General features: G+C 34.7%; 1 protein-coding gene across 1 annotated transcript; it reads left to right on the top strand.

The window, feature by feature from the left end:
• Nucleotides 1-2,579: 2,579 nt before the first annotated feature.
• LOC120359928 lies at nucleotides 2,580-24,996 on the top strand. The gene is made up of 3 exons (XM_039459384.1): nucleotides 2,580-3,883; nucleotides 3,996-4,115; nucleotides 24,643-24,996. Exons 1-3 carry the CDS (start codon nucleotides 3,740-3,742, stop codon nucleotides 24,796-24,798), a joined length of 420 nt encoding a protein of 139 aa, XP_039315318.1. The 5' UTR covers nucleotides 2,580-3,739; the 3' UTR covers nucleotides 24,799-24,996.
• The last annotated feature ends 662 nt before the right edge of the window (nucleotides 24,997-25,658 follow it).

The following is a 25,658-nucleotide window of genomic DNA, read 5'->3' as shown; positions in this document are numbered from 1 at the left end:
TATTAGCAACGATAAGTTTAGTGAAATTGTACACGTGCTACCTTAATTGCAACAAAGTGCTGTGTAACGCGTATATACGAAGTCTTCTTTCCATGATACTTTTTGAACAAATTGAATTGGGGTGCATTTGTTTATTTTTTACCTTACTTTTGTAACTACATTTTTTTAATGTATAGACATTTTTGATAAAAGGCACAGAAAAGCATCAAAGAATTCAATTGATATAGGTATATGTTTGGTTATACAAGTATTCGTTCTGATCACATTTTCTAACGATCAAGACGATTGCTTCGATTGCTGCCGCGATTACCTATCAATTTCAGAAACTAGTAATTAATAAAAAAATTTAAATTTTTTTATCTTGGCAGTACTTATAACAACTCGGCCCAACAATATTTTATACATATCTACTAATTATAAGATAAAACATTGTAACAGTCTGCAGTTATAATCAATTAGTATAAAGTACTATGTTTTGTGTGTGTGTATTTCTCTTCTCTTTCGTGTATGAAAATTGAACATACAATTTAATAATTATTACACAATTATCATCATCTCTTGCGTAGTATATGTCTTTGTAGTTGTTTGTCTATTTTTGTCAATGTCTCTTATTCCGTAATTGTTGGATGTTGTATTACCTCTCAATAAATCCCGTCCTATTCTATTGACATATCCGGGATATTACTTTATCGACGAAAGGGAATACTACATCTTTTTGCATGCTATCATAGCTTGGGAAATTACTTTAACTTTGGGCTAATTGCTCACAATTGCATATTTTTATTTAATGATTTATTAATTTTTTGTTCGATTTTCTTGTAAAATTTATCTAAGCACCTCTTCTTTTTACGCCTATTTTAATTTTATAAAGTTTTTGTGATTCTGTCGGAAATTTTGATAATATTAAAATAGATGAGTATTTTTTAAATTGTAATATGTATAAAAAGATCAAGAAGTTTCAAGAAATTCAAGATTCTTAAATTCAAAACAAGAAATGCATTACCAAGAAATAGTCAAGATAAGAAAACCTAAATTTCTTATCTTGAAAATCAAGACAAAACAAGAAATGCATTTCAAGACAAAAAAATCTTGTCTTGATGAAACATTAATGTTTATCGCGTAATCGCAATGACAAAGCGAATACTGTAAATACTAATACGGATGATACATACCGGAAAAAACCGCGTTCATTGTGCATGCACAGTTTTAAAGTAAATAACTTTAAGGTAAATAACAAAAAGTTTTAGGGCAAATATACAAAGTCGAATGATTAGACCAAATATTAGAGCAACATGTATCTGTAAATGTAAGAATACTTATCTAGAATAAAAACTTTGACAAAATTCAATTCATTGTTAAACTTTCATATATTGTTTGTTACACACTCACACGCGCGCGCGCACGCACGCACGCACGCTCACACAAACAGGACGCGTAACATCTCGAAGATACGTTTTGTGTTCCTTTTGCTATGCAGTCATTTTGATAGTAACAATAGGACTGAGCATTACACTGCTACAAGTACAAAGTCATTTATTATGAATATGAAATTAATAACTATTTTTTGTACAAAATAAAATGTACGTTTTTTTTATTGTTCTAAAAACGATGCAGCAGAACGATGATAGCAACAATAATTTAAAAACAATAAAATTTGCGTTATACGTTATTAGTGAATTGATGCATTTGTTCTTTCTCATTTTTGAAAGACAAAATGTAAGATAATTCTTTCAAAAAAGAAAGAAATATAATCATTCATCTATAAATACATATTCGTTACATATCTCATGCATAAAATTCACATTTGTGTGAAATATAACAGATATGATAATTGGTACAATATAGATATGTTGGTACAATACATCCATCAAATCACAAAAATTAATTACTTATACTGACAATGATGAAGAGTCTTTGATTGAGTTTCTTAAGTTTACGTTTTCTCTCGAGAGAGCTTTACCTTGGTAAAAGAAGAATTATTATAAATAACTGTTGCTTCTTCAATGTGCTCTCACTGCATACACATGCATACATATAATGCTTTTACTTTGGGAAGGCCTCAACTGCCTACAAAATCGATTGCCTACAGCGTCGATAGCCAACGCACGTTTGCCTACAGATCTTTCGTACACAAAACCTTTATTCACAAAATTGATCGTACACAAAAATTTTTGCCTACAGTTTGATAGCTTACAAGGTCTATTGCGCACAAATATTAAATTGAGAAACGAATGTACGTTTGCACACAAAAATTTTTGCCTACAGTTTGGTAGCCTACTTGCTCCATTGCGCACAAATATGGTACAATTCAGAAACAAATGTACGTTTGCACGCACAAATTTTTGCCTACAGGTCGATAGCCAACAAGCTCCATTACGCACAAATATAATTAAAAAACAAACGTACGTAATTTTTCTATTTTAACCCACGTAATACTCCTTTTAATTTCTATACAAAACCAAAGTGGTACTATCTGCGTATTTCCATTGAAGAATCTCTTTGTTCTAACTCAAGTGGATATATTTAATTTAAAAAAGTTTTCAATGGAATATGTAACATTTAATCTCTAAAAATTAAAGAGAAAACAGAAATTAAAAAGTTTTATTAAAATAAAAATTTTTATACTACTAAAATTGTCGCATTGGACTTATAATTTTTTACTTGTGCACAATAAAGTTCGTAGGCAAATGTATTGTAGGCAATAATGTTATGTGTGCAAACGTACATTCGTTTCTCAATTTTATATTTGTGCGCAATAGAGCTTGTAGGCTATTGAATTGTAGGCAAAAATTTTTGTGGACAATCAATTTTGTAGATAAAAGATTTTGTGTACGAAAGATTTGTAGGCAAACGTGCTTTGGCTATCGACGCTGTAGGCAATCGATTTTGTAGGCAGTTGGGGCTCTCCCTTTTACTTTAAGGCTCTACAAACTTCATTGTCGTACTTTACGGTATTCGCATCAATTCAATAACTGTTATTCCGACATATGATTAATTATTATTTGTGCAATAGCAATTGATTATCGAAAGCAAAAGCTGCATTTGTATACCTTTGATTGAAAGTCTATTATATATATTATTGTTAACGCACGCTACACACATGTGTAGGTATATTTTTTATTTTAATTTACCTTTAATGTTATCGAATGTTGAATTGTATTTAACTTGTTGCAAGTCTCTTATTGCGAATGGAATGCAAAGAAGCTAGAGTCAAGGAAAGAAAAGAAGGAGGAGGAGGAAAAGAACTGAAACACGTAGCTTTTATTTTGATAGATACATTTTCCGTCAACGGATAAAATTTGAAAAATTATATATCAGTATAGATCGAGTTTCGCTTTTCCTGCTCTATATTTAGTGTCAAGGAAAGAAACGTTGCTTTCATGTGTTACTCAATCGTGTAAAAAAAGTTATTATATACATGTCATTGTTGCATTAGGGCGTGCGTACGCGATACCGCTAGTTGATTTGAGAAACACCCCTAGCTATACGTACTAAGAAAGAAAAAAAATTGTAGGAAGGGAAACCGAGCCGCGTATATAGCTGTATTATTATTAGCGTGTAATGTATGATATGTTCAAGGTCCACTAAATTATATGTCCTATAGCAAGGGAGATGGGAGACGTGGGTAAAATAAAAATTTACAGTTAGTCGAAACTGCACGTGACGGACGTCTCTTATTCTCTTTGAACGCAAGACTGTCTAGGACTCCGACTGTCTTATCTGCGCGCTTGCAATCGCAATGGAGACTCCAAACCATTGTTATTACGGTGTCGTTAAGAAAGTATTATCGTTGGCCGGTCAGTGGCCGTATCAGAAGCAAAAAACAAAATTAATCTGTTTGAGTATTGTGACTTTGAGCATATTTTCTCTCTTTATTCCACAGGTAATTGATAAAATGTATGTGCGCGCGCGGTAGAGCTATTTCTTCTTAATTAGAAGCTTTGTTTTAGAAACAGTGATAAATAAAGCTGTATTTTTTGTTTATTTAATTTCAGATTGCTAGATTGGTCGAATGTCATGGAGACTTGCAATGCATATTTCAAACCATGGCAGCATACATGTTGACAACTGTAGCATTAGTGAAGCTGTACACATGCAATTTGAACCAATGTAAAGTACGTACATGCTCCGGCCAGCCGCTTCAAATTACGTAACATATATTATACGTATATTTTCATGACGCTCTAATTTATTATACAATAAAGTGTTTGGGATTTTTAAAATAATAATGAAAACATGTTAGTGGACGTATTGTATAAGGTTAATGATAAAAAAAGTAAGCATTATATGCCTTGCATCAAAGATATTGAAGGCTATCGTTTAAATTAAAAAAAAATTTTTTTTCTTTTTTTAACATTTTTAGCTAAAATTAAACAATTTTTAGAGACATGAATTTTTTAGGATTTTTTCTGTACTTTCAGATAAAAATATTAATTTTAGTGACAAAAATTTAATAGTATCGAAAAAAGTAATTTTTTAGATTTAAATAAAGAAATGAACAATTTTATACAGTTTTAAAAATCTAAAAAAATTCTCACAAATAGTTTAATACATGTAGAATATTGCATCATAAATCCAATTTTGGGATTGCAATGAGATTCTTTTGAAACCAAATATTTTTTCCAAAAATTTTACAAAATTATAATTTTAGCCAAAAGCTAGATAATATCAATTTTTTGGCCAATTATTTAGTATTACGTAAATAACATATTTCTAACAAATAACTATAAAATAAAAAATAGTTGTAACGTCTGCATTATATATTATTTAGACTTATTTATTTATTTTTTTATTTTTTTGGGAAAATTTTTGTTCCTCATAAAAACTGAATTTTTTTTTAATTAATTAATCTTCTCTCGCAGGAATAATCGCGTGATATTTTAATGTATCCGGAATCGTTTTTGCTAATACAAATTTTGGTTTCAAAAACTTACTTAATTTGTCGTGATTTGTCTTTGAACTAAATATAATTGTTGTCACTTTCATATCATTTTTAGCCAACATGTACAATACCTCAGCATTGAGGATTACACTTCCTTGCAAAGTAGCTTTCCTTACTAATTGTTTAAAATTTCCACCAGTACCATCACAGAGACCTTTCCCATGTGCTGTAGTAAAGAAATGCCATTCGGCCATGATATTAAAAAATCTCGCGCATGTTAAAGCAAATTATAATTATTAAATTAGAATTTAATTCTAATTTAATAATCTTCAGGAAGGAAGTAATCTTCAATGCTGAGATATTGTACACGTTGGCTAAAAATGATATGAAAGAAACAACAATTATATTTAGTTTGAAGACAAATCACAACAAATCAAGTAAGTTTTTGGAACCAAGATTCGCATTAGCAAAAATAATTCCGGGTACATTAAAATATTATGCAATTATTCCTGCAAAAAAAGATTAATTGATTATAAAAAAATTCAGTTTTGATGAGGAAACAAGACTTTTTTCCAAAAGAAAGTCTAAATAATATATAATGCAGCTATTTTTTATTTCACAATTTTTACGTCACAACTATTTTTTATTTAATAGTTATTTGTTAGAAATATGTTATTTACTTAGTACTAAATAATTGGCTAATAAAAAATGATATTATTTAGCTTTTGGCTGAAATTATAATTTTGTATTGGAAAAAATATTTGTTTTTAAGAGGATTTCATTACAATTCCAAAATTTGCTTTATGGTGCAATATTCTACATGTATTAAAGTAGTAGTGGTAGTAGTAGTGCTTTATTCCCTTTGCGGGGTATACTGCGGACCTCCGCTCCGCTTATAAAATACCTATGCTTCTCGCATCTTTTCATTCCGCACGAGAGAGAAGAAAAAACAAAATACATACATTATTCTACACTCATTCCTTGGACCTCCGTTTTCGCCGCATTTTCGTTCCTTTCTTCCATACTTCCATTAATTCCAAGCCAACCTCCTCCTTCCCTCATTTCCTCCAGTCTCTTCATCCAAATCTCTCCTTCCCCCCTCTCACCTAAAACCTTTTCTACCATCTCCTGCCATCTCTGTTCTATCCCCCAATCCGTGCATTCCTCCCATATATGTTCCTAACCTAAACCTCGCAATCCTTTTCCATCTTTCCTGCTTCCAATCCCTCTTCAAGTACTCCGGAACTTCCTTCTTCTTCACTTTGTTATACCATCTGTTAAAACTCAAGTTCCTAATTCTTTTCCACCTTTCCTCCTCCTGCCGCCTCCTCTCTTTTGCTACCACCTCTTCTCCCCTTAACCCTCCTTTTTCTCTCAACTTTTCTATCTCCTTGATATTCCAGCTCTTTTCTTCATAAAACCTCTTCTTTCTTCCTCCCATTTTTCCATCACTTTTCCCTCCTTCGCTCTATCTTTTATCTCCTCCAAACATAACCTTGCCAACTCCCCCCTTCTTCTCCCAGTTTCTTTTCATAACTCCATGCCATCATTCTTGCCTTTCCCCTTAATTTTTCTCTCTGCATATCCTCCCTTATTATGTACCTCGATGTGTACCTTCCCACTCCTATTACTCATTTCAAATACCTGTCCTGTATCCTCTCTACCCCTTCCCTTTCTTTCCACCCCCAAATTTCTGCACCATAGCTAACTACCGTTTACACCAACCTATCAAATAACCACATCCTTTTAGCCCAATCCTTTCCAAATTTCCTCTTTTCTATTCTCCATACCTTTTCCATCACCACCGCTCTTTTTTTAACTCTTTTCTCTATATGCCTTTTTTGTCCCCCATTTGCCATCATCATGTACCCCAGATACTTATACCTTTCTACTTCTTCTATTTCATTTTTTTCTAATTCCATATTATCTTTTTCTGTCTCCCACCCTCTCTTCTACACCTCATCACTTTTGTTTCCTCCACATTTACCTCTAATCTTTTTTGTTCTACATATCCTTGTAATGTTTTTATCAACCCTTTCATCCCTGTTTCATCCTACCGCCACATCATCCGCATACGCCAAGGAATAGATTTTTCTTTCCTTTACCTTTACGCCCCCTTCATCCCCCCTTTTCTAACTCCTCATCCAAATTTGCTAACAGTAGTGTGAACATGCAAGAGCTCAACGGACATCCCTGTCTCACTCCTCTACCTATCCAAAAGTTTTCCCCCTCTCTTTTCCACACCCTTACTCTACTTATTGTCTCCTCCAAAACTTCCTCACACCTCATCCCCAGACTTTCTCTCACTCCCTTCTTCCTTATTGTCTGTACCAGTATCTCCCTTTCCACCAAGTCAAACGCTGCTTTCATATTCACAAACATAACTACTATTTTGCCTTTCGTTTCCGCTATTTTCTTATTTATTAGATAGTTTAACACGTATATGTGATCTATCGTTCCTACCCCTCTTTTGAACCCCGTTTGACTCGGTGGTAATATCCCTTTATTCTCCACTTTTTCCTTTAATCTCTCCGCCAAAACCACTGCGTACACTTTATACGCCGTTTGCGTAAGCGTAACCCCCCTATAGTCTTTTACTTTTTCTCCCTTCCCCTTTTCACTATTGGTACCATTATCCCCTCTGTCCATTCTTCCGGCCATCTCTCTTCCTTCCACACTCTATTGCATATTTCCCAAAGCCATTTCCTTATTTCTTTTCTCCCGTATTTCCATTTCATTCATAATCCCATCCTCTCCCGCCGCTTTTCTCTCTTTTAATTTCATTATTGCCCTACCAATTTTCTTTCTACTAATCTCTTTTTTCTTCTCTATCCCTCTCTCCACCTTCCCTCTTATCCTCCACTCCCCCCAGTACCCCTCTAAAGTGTTTTTTGCACTCTCCCATTTCAATCTTTTCTCTGACTCTTTTTCTTTTCCTCCTTCCTTTATTCACTACCTTCCACACATTCTTTTCGGATCTTATTCCTTCTATTTTTTTCTCCCATTTTTTCCTCTCCCTTTTCTTGTTTTCCTCACAATGTTCCCTGTACCTCCTCCTCATTTCCTTATATTTTTTTCCCTCTTTCCTTCTCTTCCTCCATCTCTTTAATTTCTCCATAACCTTTCTTTTCCTATCTTTACATTCCTCATCCCACCATCCTCTCTGTGCCTTTTTCTTTTCCTTCTTTATTCTCTCTAATGCCACTTCTACTCTTTTCTTCATTTTCCTCCAAACCTCCTCTATTCCCTCACCATTACTATCCTTCTTCCCAAAGTATTCCTCAAATTTTTTTTCTTCTTTGTTCAAACCCCCCTTCTTTCTCTTCCTTTCTCTTTTCCGAATCTTTCTTCCCTTTGCCTTCCTCCCTCCACCCATACCGTTATCGGCTGATGGTCGGAGTCCACCCAATCCTCCACTTTCATCTTTTCTACCTTTCTTCTTGTCTCCTCATTCCGATCACGTAATCTATTACGATCCTTCCTTTCCTCCTGTATACGTCCATTTCCCCTCTTTATCCCCCTTTACGGTTTCATTCAATATCGACTATCCAATTCTCCTATATAATCACATAGTTTCTTTCCTTCTCTATTCACTTTTTTATTCTTTGAGCTCCTCTTTCTCTGTTCTATCCCTCCCTCTTCATCCTCACCTACTCTTTCCCCTTTTCTCCCCGTCTTAGCATTGAAATCCCCCATATTAACACCCTCACTCCTTCCTCTCCTTCTTCCATTTACTCTCTCAGCTGCCCCATTTTTTCCTCCAAATCTCCATTCACATACACTCTTATTAGCCTCCACCACTCTCCCCTAAATTTACTTTTACTGCTTGTAATCCCTCCTCTTTTCTTTTTTATCATCCTTTTCTATCCGTATCCTTCCCTTATCCCCATAATCATTTCTCCCATTACCCTCCTTTTCTTACTCTTCTTTGCCGTCTCTTGCATTTCCCACACGTATCCTTTTGGCAGCCATTTTTGAACTCTTTTCCGTTTCTTCTTTTGTAACCAAGTCTCACTCAGGAACATCACATCCCATTCTTTTAGTCTCTCCCTGAAATCCTTCTCTTTGTTTTTCATGCCTGCCACATTCCAAAAGCCTATCTTATACTTTTTACCATCTTTTTTTTCTTATTCTTCCTCTTTTTCCTATACTTCTCATTTTTTATATTTCCTTTTTTCCCCCTCTCCCTCTCTCTTCGTCCACCACCCTACTAAAAATCCCCTTTCTCTTTTTCCAACCTTCTACTTTCCTTTATCCCCCCCTTCCATTCTCTTACTTCTTTTCCGTGCCATTCCTCAACTCGTCCTTAATCTCATCCCATACCCATAATTTCTCCTCAATCCATATTTTCATATATCCTACTCTTACTTTCCTACCTTCCTTCTTTATCCTTTCCGCTTCCTTCCTTATCCATCACTTTATCCTTCTCTTCTTTTCTGTCAAATCATCTACTATCCACTCCCTTTTTTCCCTTCAGATTGCTTTTTCTTTCATCACTTCAATTTTCTCCCCTACACTCGCTAATCTTACCCATACCATTTTCTTTCCCTCCTTATCTTTCTTCCCTACACTCCTTATCCCTTCCACTCTCGCTATCTCCCCCGCTGCCCACTATCTCTTCTATCTTTTTTTTAACCCCTCTATCCTTTTCTCCTTTGCTTTCACTACTTTTATAATTATATTTCTCTTCTTCTCTTTCTTTTTCCTTTTTCCCCCCTCTAACTCTATTTTCTTCATCCTTTCTTCTAAATTCTTCATCTCTCCTTTTCTCCTTCTCTTTATCTGCTTTACCTTTTCCTCCTCCTTTCTTTCCTCACCCCTTTCCTTTTTCTCCTTCCTCCCCCTACCTTTCTCAATTTCTTCCACTCTTTTCTTTAAACTGTCTAATATTTTCCTCATATCTTCCATTTACTCCCTCATTTCTGCTTTCCCCTCCTTCACCTTTCTTAATTCTGCTTTAATTTCCTTAAAACTCTTCCTCACCTCCCTTAATATCTCACTTAACCCCTCTTTTTCCTGTTTTTCCGGTTGCTTTTCCGGCTGTTTTTTCTGCTGTTTTTCCGGCAATCTCAATACCTTTAAACTTTTCTTAAAAATATCTGCCTGTAATGCATCTATCTCCTTCCTTTTCTCTCCTCTCTTAAATGAATCTATCAGCGACAGACTATATACTCTATCCTTCATCAAACCTTCTGCTTTGCTCGGTCTTCCCACCTTCCTCTTCTCCTTCCCTTTCCCCTCTTTTTGCCTTCTTATCTCCCTTCCTTTCTCTCCACTCCTTTTTCCTTCCTACATTTTGTTCTTCTCTTATCTTATTATCTTTTCCTTTTTCAAATTTCCCACGTCCCCGTCTGATCTTTTTCCTTGCGTTTCCCACTTCTGCCACGACGGCGCTATCTCTGCCTTTTCTTCTGCTTAGTGCTTTCTCCACTGTCGGAAAATATATTTCAATATAATTTTTTTTTATTTTAGCATAACAAGCATTTTTGTATTTAAATCTAAGCGGCTCACTTCGTTGATGTTTCAAACCTAAATAATTCATTTTTCTTTTATTTTCCGTGCGTGTAGACCCCGTGAAGTCTTTTGTCATTACAACCGCTTATTTGAAATTGTATTCAGATTTCTCTCATCTCGATTATTAAATATTTCAATAACTATAATCGTGTCTTAAGTGTGTTTTATTGAGCGAACACTATTTCGCAATCTACGACAATCTCTACAACAGGTTATGGGTCCAGAGGTCTTACTCTATACACGAGTGAATTCCGAATCGTTATTCCTTTGAACGCCACATTACTCTCTGTGCTCGCCCGTGCTCACTCCGAGAAGTGAATTAATCGACGCAATGCAGTCTTCTCACGTCACACGTTTTGAATCCCTTAACTGAGAGAACTACGACACTTGGAAGATTCATATGGAGGCGCTTCTGATTAAAAATGACGAATGGGAATTTGTAAGCGGTACGTACATAAAACCCGAGCCGATGGCAATACCGAGAATGCCACAGCTATTTCTGCTTGGTTAAAGGGCGATAGCAAAGCTTGTTCTGATATCATCCTCGCAATAAGTTCATCTAAACTTAAACAAATTAAGGGATGTCTAACCTCGCGTGCTGTGTGGCTTAAATTGGAGTCTATTTACCAGTCGAAAGGGCCGACGCAAAAAGTGACCCTTTTGAAAAGATTAATGCTTCACCGAATGGAGAACTCTGATATTCGAGAGCACGTTGGTTTGTTTTTCAATGCCGTCGATAAGCTGAAAGATATGGATGTGGATATAAATAACGACGTTTTAACTATAGCATTGTTATACAGCTTGCCGCCGAGTTTTAAAAATTTTCGCGTGGCGATCGAATCGTGCAATGACTTGTCGGATTCGGATGCCTTACGTGTGAAGATCATTGAGGAATCTGATGCTCATCGTCACGAGAAAAGTTCCGGATCAACAGCGATGCTCGCGAAATCGTCTTAGAAGAGCACACAGCAGAACTTCGGAAAATTTGGAAGCAAAAAGGGGACTAAGAACAAGAAGAACAAAATCAAATATTCTATTTGCAACTTGTTCGGGCATAAAGATGCCAATTGTCGTAAAAATCCAAACAAAAATTCCACTGAACAAAAGTTGTCGGAACAAGTCTCGCTATGTATCGGAGAAGTTTTTCTGATAAATCCTAAAGATCGAGCTCGCCGATGGTGCTTGGACAGTGGAGCAACTACGCGTTTGTGCAGCAACGCCGGATCTTTTGTATCTACAGACTTCACAAAGCATGGGAGATTATATCTTGCCAACAGTGACTACACAGAAAGCATAGCCGAGGGCACCGTCAAGTTCAAGGCTAATGTTTTTGGAGCGATGAAAGACGTCTCATTGCAGAACACTTTATATGTTCCTGACCTACAAACAAATCTTCTTTCGGTAGATAAAATTACTGAACAGGGACTCAAAGTGATCTTTTACAGAAACACTGCATCTGTGACGGATATTGAGGGAAACCTGAAACTCGTCGCTGAGAAGATCGACGGATTGCATTACGTCCGAGAACACGAGGAAGTCGTTCATGCCGTAACTGGCTCCGGAACTCCGCTCTCAGTCTCTTCAGATGACAAAATTTTATGGCACCGACGTCTTGGACACCTTAATATGGCAGATCTACGCGAAGCGGAGAGAAGTGGAGCTGTACTTGGTCTCACTCGAAAGGAGCTCGGAGACAATGTGGAATGTGACATCTGCGCCAAGATGTCTCGCAAGTCTTTTCCAAGACAGTCGTCTCGAGAATCTGAACTTCTGGATATTGTGCATTCTGACGTTTGTGGACCAATGCGTGTCGCTTCAATCGGCAACGTAAAGTATTACATCGAATTCATTGATGATCACTCTCGATGGTGTGAAGTAAAATTTTTAAAGTCCAAAAACGAAGTTTTCAAAGCCACTAAAGAATACATCGCTCTGGTAGAAAACCAGAAGAGACGTTCTGTTAAATGTTTGCAGACTGATAACGGACGAGAGTACCTAAGCAACGAATTCAAGGAATATCTCAAGGCACGGGGCATCACAAGACGATTGACGGTTCCGTATAATCCGGAACAAAATGGCATTGCCGAGCGCAAAAATCGTACATTATTTGACATGGCTCGCTGTTTATTGTTTCAGTCTAGTTTACCTTCACATTTCTGGGCTAAAGTCGTCAACACTGCGAATTATATTCGCAACAGACTACTAAAAGTCTAAAAGGGAAGACGCCTCACGAGATATGGACTAGACAACCGCCTGACGTAAGCCATCTTCATGAATTCGGTTTTCTGTCTTGACCGCGCTCCTGGGAAGGGAAAGCTGGAACCTTGATCTAAAGATGGTATTCTCGTTGGATTTTCCGAAGAGAGCAAAGGTTACCGAATCTGAATACCTGAGAACAGGAAGGTCGTCATATCACGGGACATGAAATTTTCCGAAAAGTCTACAAGCATCGAGACGCCTTTAAATTTAGGATTTCAAAGCCAGAGGCCGGAGATCGTCGAGGGAAAGCGGGAAGAAGATCTCGAATTCATCGATGTGAATCTCCTAAATCCTTTAGTCGACGATGACGCTCCTTCTTCCGTGGAGTTGCAGCCGGATCCGCAGCCTAAGTCGCAGCCGGAGAATCATTTTCTGGATTAGCATCATCTCGGAGATTTGTCACCGGAGTCGTCTGAAGAAGAGTTCTATGATTTGCCTAATAATGTTCCTGCGGAGGAGCCCGAGGCAGCATTTTTCAGAAACGAGATGCTCACTGTGAGACGTGGAAGAGGCAGACCGCGTCTTATCCGCACTGGTAATCGAGGACAGACTTTTCCACGAGGCTATAATCTGCGATGTTAATTTAGAGCAAGTTCTACTCTCCGAAGTACCTCTGCGTCAGGCGATTACTGGTCCGGACTCATCCGAGTGGGAGGATGCTATGGTCAAAGAGATGCGTTCGATACTCAAAAATAATACCTGGGAACTAGTTGATCGTCCGAGAGACTCGACTGTCATCGGAAGTCAAATGGTACTCCAAAATAAAATAGGAGCAAACAACAAAATCGAACGAAAAAAGGCTCGTCTGGTAGAACAAGGTTTTTCGTAATTACCAGGTGTGCATTTTAATCAGACATTTGCCCCTGTCGCACGTCTGAGCTTGATTCGTCTCATCGCAGCTCTCTCTGCTCAATTCAATATAAAGATTTGGCAGTTTGACATCACTACAGCTTACTTAAACGGAGAGCTCGAGGAGGTGATTCATATGGAGCCGCCAAAGTTTTTCACAGAGATGCTTGAAATTCTCATTGAAGAGAAAAATTCGAATATTGCAAGGAAGGCAAAGAAGATGCTGAGCGATTTCAAAAAAAGCAACAAAGTTTGTTTGCTGAAAAAAATCTCTCTACGGCCTACGTCAAGCCGGAAGACAATGGCACGCCAAGCTACGAGATGCTTTACTTTATTTTGGAGCTTCACCTTCGCAGGGAGATCCATGCTTATACTTTAAGAAAAGACGTCACGCTCATCGCAATATATGTTGATGACATTATTGTGGCATTATTATATCCAGTCATCCGGACTCAATTTCCAAACTCGGAAAAGTGCTTTTTTCTCGATTTGATGTTAAGGATCTTGGACCTGTAAATTTCTGTCTGGGGATAAAATTCAGACAAGTCAAAGGTCAAGTGATCTTGAATCAGGCAGTCTATGTCAAAAATTTGTTGGAACAATTCGGAATGGCGGATGCTAAACCATTGACTACACAAATGGATGTTAACACAAAACTCTTCAAAGAAGCCGATCCGGACGAGTTAGAAGACGACGTACCTTACCGGGAACTCGTCGGTTGTCTTACGTATCTTGCCCTGACAACTAAACCCGACATTGCTTATGCCGCCAGCTGCCTGGGTCAATTTAACAACTCGGAAAAACTCATTGGACCGCAGCAAAACGTGTCCTGCGTTACTTTAAAGGTACAAAAGAACTAGGTCTCACATTTACCGAAGATTCTAAGCCTTTGCGAGGGTATGTCGACTCGGACTGGGGAAATTGTCCAAATGATCGTCGCTCTTACTCCGGATACATCTTTTTGCTAAGTGGATGCCCAGTATCTTGGGAGTCTCGGAAGCAGAGGACAGTAGCCTTAAGTTCTACTGAGGCCGAGTACATGTCCTTGACTGATGGAACCAAGGAGTCAATATATTTGACACGTCTTCTTCAAGAGCTTGGTTTTCCGGAATTACAGGACCCCGTACTGTTCATTGACAATTACGGAGCGTTAAAACTTGCCGAAAACCCGATTTTTTATGGTTGAAGCAAACACATCGACGTTCGTCATCATTTCGTGCGTCAAGCCCTACAAGATTAATTTCTACGGCTTGAACATGTTCCTACTGAAAAAAATATTGCCGATTTATTTACCAAGGCTCTAGCAAGACCCAGATTGATCGAATTGATAAGACTGGCAGGATTACTTCATTGAAAATCTTGAAACCATCATCCGATATTTAGTCGTGCTCGTTTCGAGGGGAAGTGTCGGAAAATATATTTCGATATAATTTCTTTTTATATTTCAGTGTAACGAGCATTTTTGTATTTAAATCTAAGCGGCTCACTTCGTTGATGTTCTAAACCCAAATAATTCATTTTTCTTTTATTTTCCGTGCGTGTAGACCCCGTGAAGTCTTTTGTCATTACAACCGCTTATTTGAAATTGTATTCAGATTTCTCTCATCTCGAATATTAAATATTTCAATAATTATAATTGTGTCTTAAGTGTGTTTTATTGAGCGAACACTATTTTGCAATCTATGCTTCTACAACATCCACTAACTACGTTTGTGGCCTGCTTTACTTCCTGCTCGCCTAACCTCCAACTCCTATTCACCTACTTCCCTTCTATCTCTCCACTCTCTTACCCCCGCCCTTTACCCTTACTCACCCTCCACCACCAGCCTCTTCTCTTTTCCTTCACCTCCTCACACTCCACCACGTCTCATCTTATCCCTTAACACCTGTTTATCAATTGCACACACGTCAATCACTCTCGCTACCGGAAACGGAAGTCCTACATGTATTAAAGTATTTTTGAGAATTTTTGAGAATTTTTAATAATGAATAAAATTGTTCATTTTTTATTTAAAACTAAAAAATTACTTTTTTTGATACTATTAAATTTTTGTCACTAAAATTAATATTTTTGTCTAAAAGTACGAAAAAAATCTTGACAAATTATGTCTCTAAAAAGTTTTTAATTTTAAGCAAAAATGTAAAAAAAAATTTTTTTTTTAATTTAACCCTAGTAGCACAGGGACGTCCTGTCGTCCGGGGGGCTCCGGAAGTATGCTGCACGCGTTCCCGGAGCCCCCCCAGTCAAGGACCAGGGCAGGACACCCGGAGAGGTTTTAGTGGGTATGTCCCCGTCGGCACGTTAGTCGGCAGGGAAGAGCCCCACATAACCACCAGGCCTCCCCCGGGGCCTGGGGTATGCGGTAACGCATTTCCTCTCTGTAAACAAAAAAACAAAAAAAAAAGGGACGTCCTGTCGGGACGAGCAGGATATCCTGGGGACTACCTGTTATAGTCCCGAAACATCCTGTGGACTGCCAAATGAGCGCCTCATTCTTGCCTACGGACATCCTGTGGACGTCCCGTCGGGAGTCCTAAGGACGTCCATTCGCAATCCTCGGAATATACATACGCATTTCAGGATATTTAAGGAATATCCGCATAAATATATTATATTATTACACTACATAATTCCAATGAGCAAAACAATATTTTAATAACATTTTAAAAAACATTTTTCGCAAAAAAAAATCGGGAATTTTTTCTCGAAAATTTCCAAACGGTCACCCAACGGTCATCCAAGTCGCGACTCCGGTGAACGTTGCTTGACCTCCGTAATCGCTGCGAACTGGATCCCTCGTGATGATCTGTGAACACTTTATTTTAATATGTGTATATAACTGATAGATTAAGTAAATTTATATTATTGAAAAGAACTATGTATAATTAAACCATATTATTTATATAAACATATATAAAATTATAGTTTTTCTACTGATATTTACAAATGCGGATTAGCATCTGGAATAACTTTTTTGTTATTATTTGTTTAAGAATGCAACTAAAAAATATGTCAATATAATACAATAACTAAATTAAGTATGAAAAAATTTTTATTAAAGAAAACATTAAAAAAAAATTTTTTTTAATATTGTCTGCTCATTGAGATGTAGATTGAGGTTTTTTCATTCATAGATCTATTTTGTCTATTAATACTGTTGTAAAATTCTTTGATATAATTAATATTTGCCCTTACTTTTTGTATCTAAATGTATAACCATTTATATTAAAGAATTTTACAACAATTGCAAAGCTGTATTTTTCGCTAAACGCAGCCAATTTTTGATGATATATGAACAGCGGCTCTAAATCTTTATATGTTTGAAATTGTGAAATTAACATTTAATTATTATATATAAAAGAAATATTTTATTTATTTTTATTTATTAGGAATTAAATATTTAATTAATTATTTAAAAACAATGTATAATTTTAAGTTGATCTTTATGATTCAGAGTAGCTGTCATATGTATTATAGGCCTGCTTTTTATTGGTGAAGTAGTGCACATTCTGCGTTAAAAATAATATTTAGGTATATGTTTAAAATTTGATGAAAGCAAAAAAAAAGCTAGTACAGTCCAATGCATCAATAAAAAAACAAATCCTACTCTTATACTTAATTTTCTGATACAACACAATCGTTTTTTTTTATTAAAATAATTTTATATGTTTAAGTGTAATTTATAATAAAAACTTTCTTAAATTCTTTATATACATACTTAGATATTATATATAGTCTGGATTAACCCTCCGTAGGCAGTCTTGATTTTTTTTGTTTAAAGCAAAATTCTTAATCTCAAATTTCTTTGCTCAAATTCAAATCTTTATTAAATAAAAATTTTAACATTAAAGGAGTTAGTTATTTGATAATGTAGGAATGCGGAAAAGTATTATAACCGTGAACTTTTCTATTTTTCCTTAGCTTTTCTAGTTTGTATTATATGACACAGAGAGATGGTCAAAGGACGTCCTTAGGATCGACTTAGATTTTGAACGACCTACGGATGTCCTTAGGCTCGGCTTAGACGTCCCAAAAACGTCGTTTGAATACAGTGTGCTGTGTGGACGACTTAAAATTACGTCCACTGGGTATAATGTAGGCTGTATATAGAATTCCTTTAGTTTATTTAACCTTGCTCGGGAAGTCCTGAAATTTTCATCTTAGTATAATATCCTAAGTCCGTTCCATTATTGTCCCGAGACATTCAGGATCATCCCGAGGACGTCTTGTGCTATTAGGGAAACGATAACCTTCAATATTTTTGACGCAAGGCATATAATGTTTACTTTTTTTATCATTAACTTTATACAATACATCCACTAACATGTTTTCATTATTATTTAAAAAATTCCAAACAGTTTATTTTTAGGTGGACCTCTTTCACGTGGAATGCTCCATATGTATAATTTATTCGAGTTTGCGGCGCGGATATATAATATCACCGAGAGACTATTAAAGACTGTCAACCCTGGGTAAATTTTTGTCGTCACTGGGGCCCCAGGGGCCCGGCGGTTAAAGAGCGCTGACGTTATCGACTATATAATTGTTAATACAAATATTTGAGTAATACATTATTAAAATTTTAATTTTTTTTATTATACAAATACTTCATAAACAAGTATGCATACTTATATTTAATAACAACATAGTTTATTGCTTTAAGGGGATGCTAAAGTCGTCCTTTTTTACCGACCAAACGTTAATTTTTGGGCATGCCGTTCTTCTAATTACATTTACAGATTTAAAAATCCTTTTCCACAATTAAAGTATAGACAGTAATGTATAATGGACGCTATATAAGGATAATAAAAACAAAAAAAATTGGAAAATTATTTTCAATTTTTTTTGTTTTCCTTATCCTTATATAGCGTCCATTATGCATTACTGTCTATACTTTAATTGTGGAAAAGGATTTTTAAATCTGTAAATGCAATTAGAAAAACGGCATGCCCGAAAATTAACATTCGGTCGATAAAAATGGACGACTTTAGCATCACCTTAAAATTGTAATTCTTTTTGATCAGTTATTATCTCTGTCGATAAGCAAACTTGGATATTAACATCAAAACTGCAATTTTTAATAAAAATCGAGAATTTTCGGATTACAAATACATAAGCATATCTATAAAACTTCAGGATAACAATAAATTATAAAATTAGTACTGTATTGTCAGTTTATCATTAAAAATTTAACAGTCACACAAACTCCCGTAAGGTTAGCGGTCTTTAACAGTCTCTCGTCGGTGCTTCTTGTCTCTTCGCGCACTGTTTTACCAACAATCATGTTTCTTGTTTTTTCTAAAGTTCATCAAATTTTATCTCGGACAACAAAAACAAAGAAACATGTTGGTTAAGTTAAATACGACCACGGTATCGTAGCGAATCGAATATAATCTGATAAAGAATATGTGTGATAAAAAAATAAAGATGAGATACAAATAGATAAAGCTTTTGGCGAAATGTTTGCCAATTTTGTGCAGAAAAAATCCTTATCTTTTATACATGACAATGTTTTTCGGTTTCGTGTGACAAAAAACAAGGAAACAAAAAGCAGAAGGCACAAAACAAAACGCAAAAGCACATTGTAGATTAGGCTAGAAAAAAAAAAATATTTATGATGTGCGGTTTACCCGCGCAATTTAAATTAAAAACTGGTTTTACTTTTTGGACACAATAGTATCCCGAGCAAAACAACAAGTCAAAATGACGTCAAAGTAATTCACAATTGTGTCAAAATGACATCAAAATAAAGCGTAATTGATTAAAAAGTGATTTTTAATGATCATTTTGCAGTCACTTTGACATCATTTTGACGTCGTGATGACCCCTTGTTCTGCTTGGGATATCTCAAACTTTGATATATTCCATCATAGAATGCATTAAACTATCAAGAAAAAAATAATTGTTTACACAGGCACCCAAAAAAACAAAAGTGTTATGTCCGAGACACTACACTTATGTATCTCTACGTATTTTGACCTTAGAACATATACATATACATATATATATGTTCTAAGATTTTGACGCCCTGAAACCGAATATGACCTTAGAATTGTTCTATCAGATCAAAATTTTTTTACACTCAAAAAATTGCCAAATATTCCTTAAAATTACACTATTCAGCCCGATAAAAAAAACCTTGATTTGATAGCGCAATTCTGAGGTTATATTTGATTTTAGAATCTTAAAATACACAGGAATACATTGGTTTAATCTCTCGGACATGCTACTTTTTTGTGTACCCTGCTGAAAAAGGGCAATTAAAACCGATTAATTTGGATTAAAATCTAATCTATTTTAATCCACTGTAATCCGTTTTATTTAATAGATGTAATCCATTGTCTGGATTGAAAGATATTCCGTTTTAATGCTAAATGAATCGTAAATGTTTTTAATACATCATACAACGATTAGTTTTAATTCGAAATAATTCTTTTTGAATACATATTTTTATTAATTCAGATAAATCCGAATAAGTAGCCGAATAAGAATCCGTTTAAATCTGTGACAGTATTTAAGCATTTTTAATTATTAAAATACGGATCAAATACAGGGTGATTCAGAATAACCCGTTGTCTTTCAAGGAACGTATTCCTGGTCGAATTCTAAGACGATTTTTTCTTTGCCAAAAATTTGTCAGACGCTTAGATTTTGAAATATCAGCCGATTAAGTTAGCGTATCACGGGTCGAATACAGATGGTACGCAGGAGCGGCGCACTCACTGTTACGCGCGAGTGTGTCGTGAGGTGCTTGCTGCACTCAGCTGATACAACACACAAGTCTTTCTCCCCCCCTCTCTCTCTCTCTCTTTCTCTTTCTCTCTCTTTCTCTCTCTGTCACATTACAATGCTAGCTTTAACTTAAAAATGTAATTAATTTTCTTCTTAATTTTAATGATTTTAATAAGAGAAGTGACAGGAAATTCTTTGTATAGTCGAAGAATCGAACAAAGAATTGCACGAAGTCTACAAAAGAGAGAGAGAAAGTGAGAGGAGACAAAGACTTGTGTGTTGTATCAGCTGAGCGCAGCAGACATCTCACGACATATCCGCGTAACGGTGAGTGCGCCGCCCCTGCGTACCATTTGTATTCGACCCGTGATAGGCTAACTTAATCGGCTGATATTTCAAAATCTAAGCGTCTGACAAATTTTTGGCAAAAGAAAAATCGTCGTAGAATTCGACCAGAAATACATCCCTTGAAAGACAACGGGTTATTCTGAATCACTCTGTATAATCATAAGTATGAATGCTGTTGAACATATTTACAATTTAACTCATTGTAATAAAAGGGAAGGAATTATTTATTAATACAATGTAATCGGCAATAGAAAAATGTAAAAAAATTTATTCTAATGTCCATTATACGAACTAAATACATTAAAGAATATACATAATTATGAGTAAATACAATTTAATTTAATTAGCATTTTGTGAATTTTGTTTGTTTTTGGAAAGAATATAAAGTTATTTTTTATTTTGGTTTTAATAAAATCAAATTCTGAAAAATCGAATCGTGCGCGGAGTTGTAACCCGGAGTTTTAATGTGATATTTTTCGATCACGCGTGTGAAACTGAAATAGTTTTGTATAATCCATTTTAATCCAGTATTTTACAATTACACTTATAAAACGCTCATAGAATTATCTTATAATCCATTTTAATCAGATATTTTGCAATTATGCATGTAAAACTGAAATATTCTTGTAACTCATTTTAATTCGCTCTTCCAGGATTTCATCTATGTTTCAACAACTTTACAAGTCTTTACAACTACTTGTGAACTAAAACTAACGTGGTACGAATTATCAATAAAGAAAATGAGATATTTGCATTTTTTAACGAATATACATTTATTGAATTTCATATTCATTAGGTTGGGTATACATAATATCGAGCAGAACAAATATTTATATGTGTAGGATAATATGATTTTAAGAAGGATAAAATAAAAATAAATATAATGATTAAAGGTAGTTGTTATTAATAATGTCGCAATTTAATCAAATACGCGATTTAAATAGTTACATATATAGAGCGAATCTTGTCGCTTCAGTCGAATTAATAATATCAATCGTCTCTTGCAAAAGTTCACGTAAAAGGAAAAAACGAACTCGTGGCTAACTCTGAATTTCCGCACTCTGTCTCTGTTTATCTCTTACTCTGTCTTTATACATTCTGTCTCTGACACGGAGCACTGTCTCGGCTCGCGACTCACAGCGGACTCCCACTCGCTCGCGCTCTTCCAAATTCCGACAACATATAAGGTCATTACGATTGTCGACCGATAACAATCGATCTTCGATCCCTCGATCCTTGTCCGATATCTATTCTCCTACATATGTATCTTATACAATCTTTTTAATTTCAATTTAAAATGGATTAGTTTTAATGCGATTAATACAGGAAAATAAAATTAGAATTGTATTAAAACCGATTTCATTATTATACGCGCTATTATCAAAGTTCCGATTCAAATGAATTTCTTTTTATAGAAAATACTCTACCAAAATTTTATAAATTGTTTAAGTGTAATGCATAATATAAAAATTTTTTTTAATTTTAATTTAGTTGCATTAAGATTCCTAAATACTTTCAGCGACCACGTTTAGGAATCCTAACATTAGTAACGAGAAATGATACGCTGAGACGTTAAAAATTCTTGCGTGCTGTTTTTAAATAAAAAGCTATTTTAATAAAATAACATTGTAAATCATTTTAACCCTTAAACACGTAAGTGGGTTTGAGAGACCCCATATGAAGTTTCGAATGCTTCGTGTGTGAAGACAGAATGAGATAGGAGGTTTGGATCAAGACGTAAAAAAAGTTTGAAATCTCTTTTGATTGATATTGTTGATCAACTTTTTTGGTCAACTAGAATTTGAATGGCATGGCAGCAAAGTTTTAGGGTCAATGCGACCCATATAGCGTGTAAGTGAAACATTTTTTGTGGGTATTTTATATAAAAAAGCTGGACAAAATACGTTCGAACAGGTCGGTTAGCGGATGTTACTCGCATATACTCTGTCTAAAGTTGGAATACTATAAAATGCTGTAGAAAAGGGAGTTTTTCCGAAATATATCATGAAATACATCAATTTTCAATTTTAGACACGATTTAATCAAAATTCCTCATATTCGCTTTGTTACATAAGTACATTTTTTAATAGAAATGACAATAATATAATTTTTTTGGAAAGTATGAATCTTTAGCTTTAAAACGCCGTATTGTGAAGTCTTTAAAAGTTTTTCGTTGCAAAGATATGATTAAAAAAAAAAAAGGATTTTTAGATGCTCAAAAATACCTCATATTATCGATCTTACATAATTATACTTTAAAAAAAAATGACTTTGCCAAATTTTATTTTGAAAATGTGACTTTTTAGCTTTAAAACACCGTTTGAAAGTCCTTAAAAGTTTTTTGTTGCAAAGATATGATTTTTTGAAAGAAAAATGGATTTTTGACCAATTTCTCATTTTTGCTTAATGGTTTTACCTTTATAACTTCAAAATAAATTATATTTTCGGCAATGCCGATTGTGCAGTCACACTCCTAAGATTCTGAACTTTTATTAAAAAAAAAAAATTGTAGAAAAATATTTATTGTAATAAAAATTATAGCTTCTCAAAGTTGAAAAAGTCTCCCAGACCCTAAAATGTGTTTCCGTATTTTACAGGATTGGTGTGTTTAAGGGTTAACTAATTTGTAAAATTGTTTAAAAACTATTTTTTTCATGATGGTTGCTAAAAAAAGCGTAGCTTTTGGACAATTTTACAAATTTGTTAACGTGATTTATATAATAGTGTTGTCATCAAAATGTCTTTTTATTTAAAAATGACACAAAAATTGTCAGCGTCTCAACGTGTCACATTAAAATCCAATTTAATTATAATTTATGAAATCCTGTAATTTCGGGTTAAAATGGATTTAATAAGTGAGTGCTGGCGCCACCGCTAGGCGGCCACGCTGTAGGAGATCTTCTCGTAAGTCGAGTGCGGTCACAGGCGTTATATCTAGGCGCCACCGCGATCGACTCCCCAGTTCATGCTTCAGTGAGCAGCTTGTTGTAACCTCGAGACGAATACTCGCTCTCATTTTTTTCAAACGTAACGTGTGTATGGAACACTGTTCCACATAAAATTTTATATTTTTACATGTAAATAATAATTTGTATTTAATCTTGTACATAAATTAAATGTTTAATTTACTCTCTAAATTTTTTGGAGTGGAATTTCATCTAAAAGAGTGGAATTCCACTCTAAGTGTGAAAATTCTGCCACTCTTTGTCAAGACTGGCAGGATTTTCACACTTTTAGAGTGGGATTCCACTCCAAAGATTTTAGAGAGTAAATTTAATTTTTATTAATGAAAAGGATACAAAAAATATTTTTTTATAAATTAAACATTTATTACGTTTACATTAATGTATTCTGTTTTAATAAATCTATCTGGATTCCGATCTTATTTTCAATTAATTATTTTATTTAATGTCCACACGTGCAATCGTCAAAGTTTAGATTCATATGAATTCCCGCAATACTAATCCGTCTAAGATGAATTATATACGATTTGAATAAATTTAATCTTTTTTGATAGCGAAATTCCGGAACAACAAACAGGATCGAAATAAATTACTTTATTTTTAATTGGTTTTAATCGCTCTTTTTTAGCAGGGTAGCTATGCACAGCTATTCACAAAAAAATGTCATGTCCAAGAGATTAAACCAATGTATTCCTATGTATTTTTAGACTTTGAAACCGAATATAATTTCAGAATTGCTCCATCAGATCAAGATTTTTTTTACACTCAAAAAATTGTTAAACGTTCCTTAAAATTACACACTATTCAACCCGTAAAAAAAATTCTGACTTGATGGAGCAATTCTACAGATCTATTCTGTAACTCTTAATGACAGTTTCATTATCGTTATAACGTCGTTGTGCAGATACAATATATAGTAAAAAAAGCTGCGCAACGACGTTATAACAATAACGAAACTGTCGTTAAGAATTACAGAAGAGTTTACTAAGTCATTTTAGGGCGTCAAAATAAATAGGGATACATAGGTGTAGTCTTTCAAACATGACGCTTTTGTTTTTTTGTGTGCCTCTGTTATTAACCGACAGTAATCCTAGATAAAAGTTTTGATTGACTGGCTATTTGGTGAGTGGGATGAATTGGAGACACCGGAAGAATGCGAAATTATGAGGAGATATGCTGAGACTAGCAGACGATATGCTTTGGGATATTCATGTAAGAATATTATAATTTTGTCATTTTTTTTAATTTAAAACATCTACTTAACAATATAAATGTAATATGACACGTGTGTTATACATGCATGTATATTACATATACTTATTAATTGCGTGTTGACTACAAAATTTTTACATAGATATAATATAATAAATAATTTGTGTACACCAGCATTCAACTGGGTACTGCGCGGCGGCTACCTTCTAACTATAATGTACAATCGCTGTCATTACTCGCACAGCACGTAATATTGTTACAATATTGCTGCAATATTGTAATATTACGGTAATATTGCACAGATATATTGCAGTAATATTGCAATATTGTTGCAATGTCTAATGTTTGCTAAAATTTATCACAGTAATATTATTGCAATATTTCAGTAATATTACCAAGATATTGCAGTAATATTCTTTAATATTATATAATATTATATAATAAAGAATATTAAAAAGATATTGCTGTAATATTGCTGTAATATATTATGTCCGTAAAAAATTGTCATAGAAATATTGTTGTAACATTTCAGTAATATTGCTGCAACATTACTGCAATATATGATGTCCGTAAAAATTTGTCGCACTAATGTCACTGCAATATTTCAGTAATATTTCTGAGATATTGCAATAATATTCCTCTAACTTTCGCGGACACAATACGTTGCAGCAATGTTACAACGATATTACTGAGATGTTGCAGTAATATTCCTGTGACTATTTTTTGCCAACATAATATATTGTAGAAATATTGATATTTCCAAGCGGTCCAAATCGCGATTCCGGTCAACGTTGCTTAACTTCTAGGATCGGTGCAAACTAATCCTTCGTGATGACCTGTGAACATTTTGTGCTGATATGTGTATATAACTGGTACATCAGATCAATACACGTTATTT

The sequence above is a fragment of the Solenopsis invicta genome, unplaced genomic scaffold, assembly GCF_016802725.1.
Source record: "Solenopsis invicta isolate M01_SB unplaced genomic scaffold, UNIL_Sinv_3.0 scaffold_38, whole genome shotgun sequence".
Classification (NCBI taxonomy): Eukaryota; Metazoa; Arthropoda; class Insecta; order Hymenoptera; family Formicidae; genus Solenopsis; species Solenopsis invicta.
The sequence above is the reverse complement of the archived record's forward strand: the minus strand, read 5'-3'. Positions and strand labels throughout refer to the sequence as shown.

What these genes read in the sequence shown, in the direction of transcription:
- LOC120359928 (XM_039459384.1), top strand. Translation starts at nt 3,740, where the DNA reads ATGGAGACTCCAAACCATTGTTATTACGGTGTCGTTAAGAAAGTATTA. An exon ending in TTTCTCTCTTTATTCCACAG is followed by an intron (nt 3,884 to 3,995) that starts GTAATTGATAAA and finishes ATTTAATTTCAG; the next exon opens with ATTGCTAGATTGGTCGAATG. An exon ending in GCAATTTGAACCAATGTAAA is followed by an intron (nt 4,116 to 24,642) that starts GTACGTACATGC and finishes CAGTAATCCTAG; the next exon opens with ATAAAAGTTTTGATTGACTG.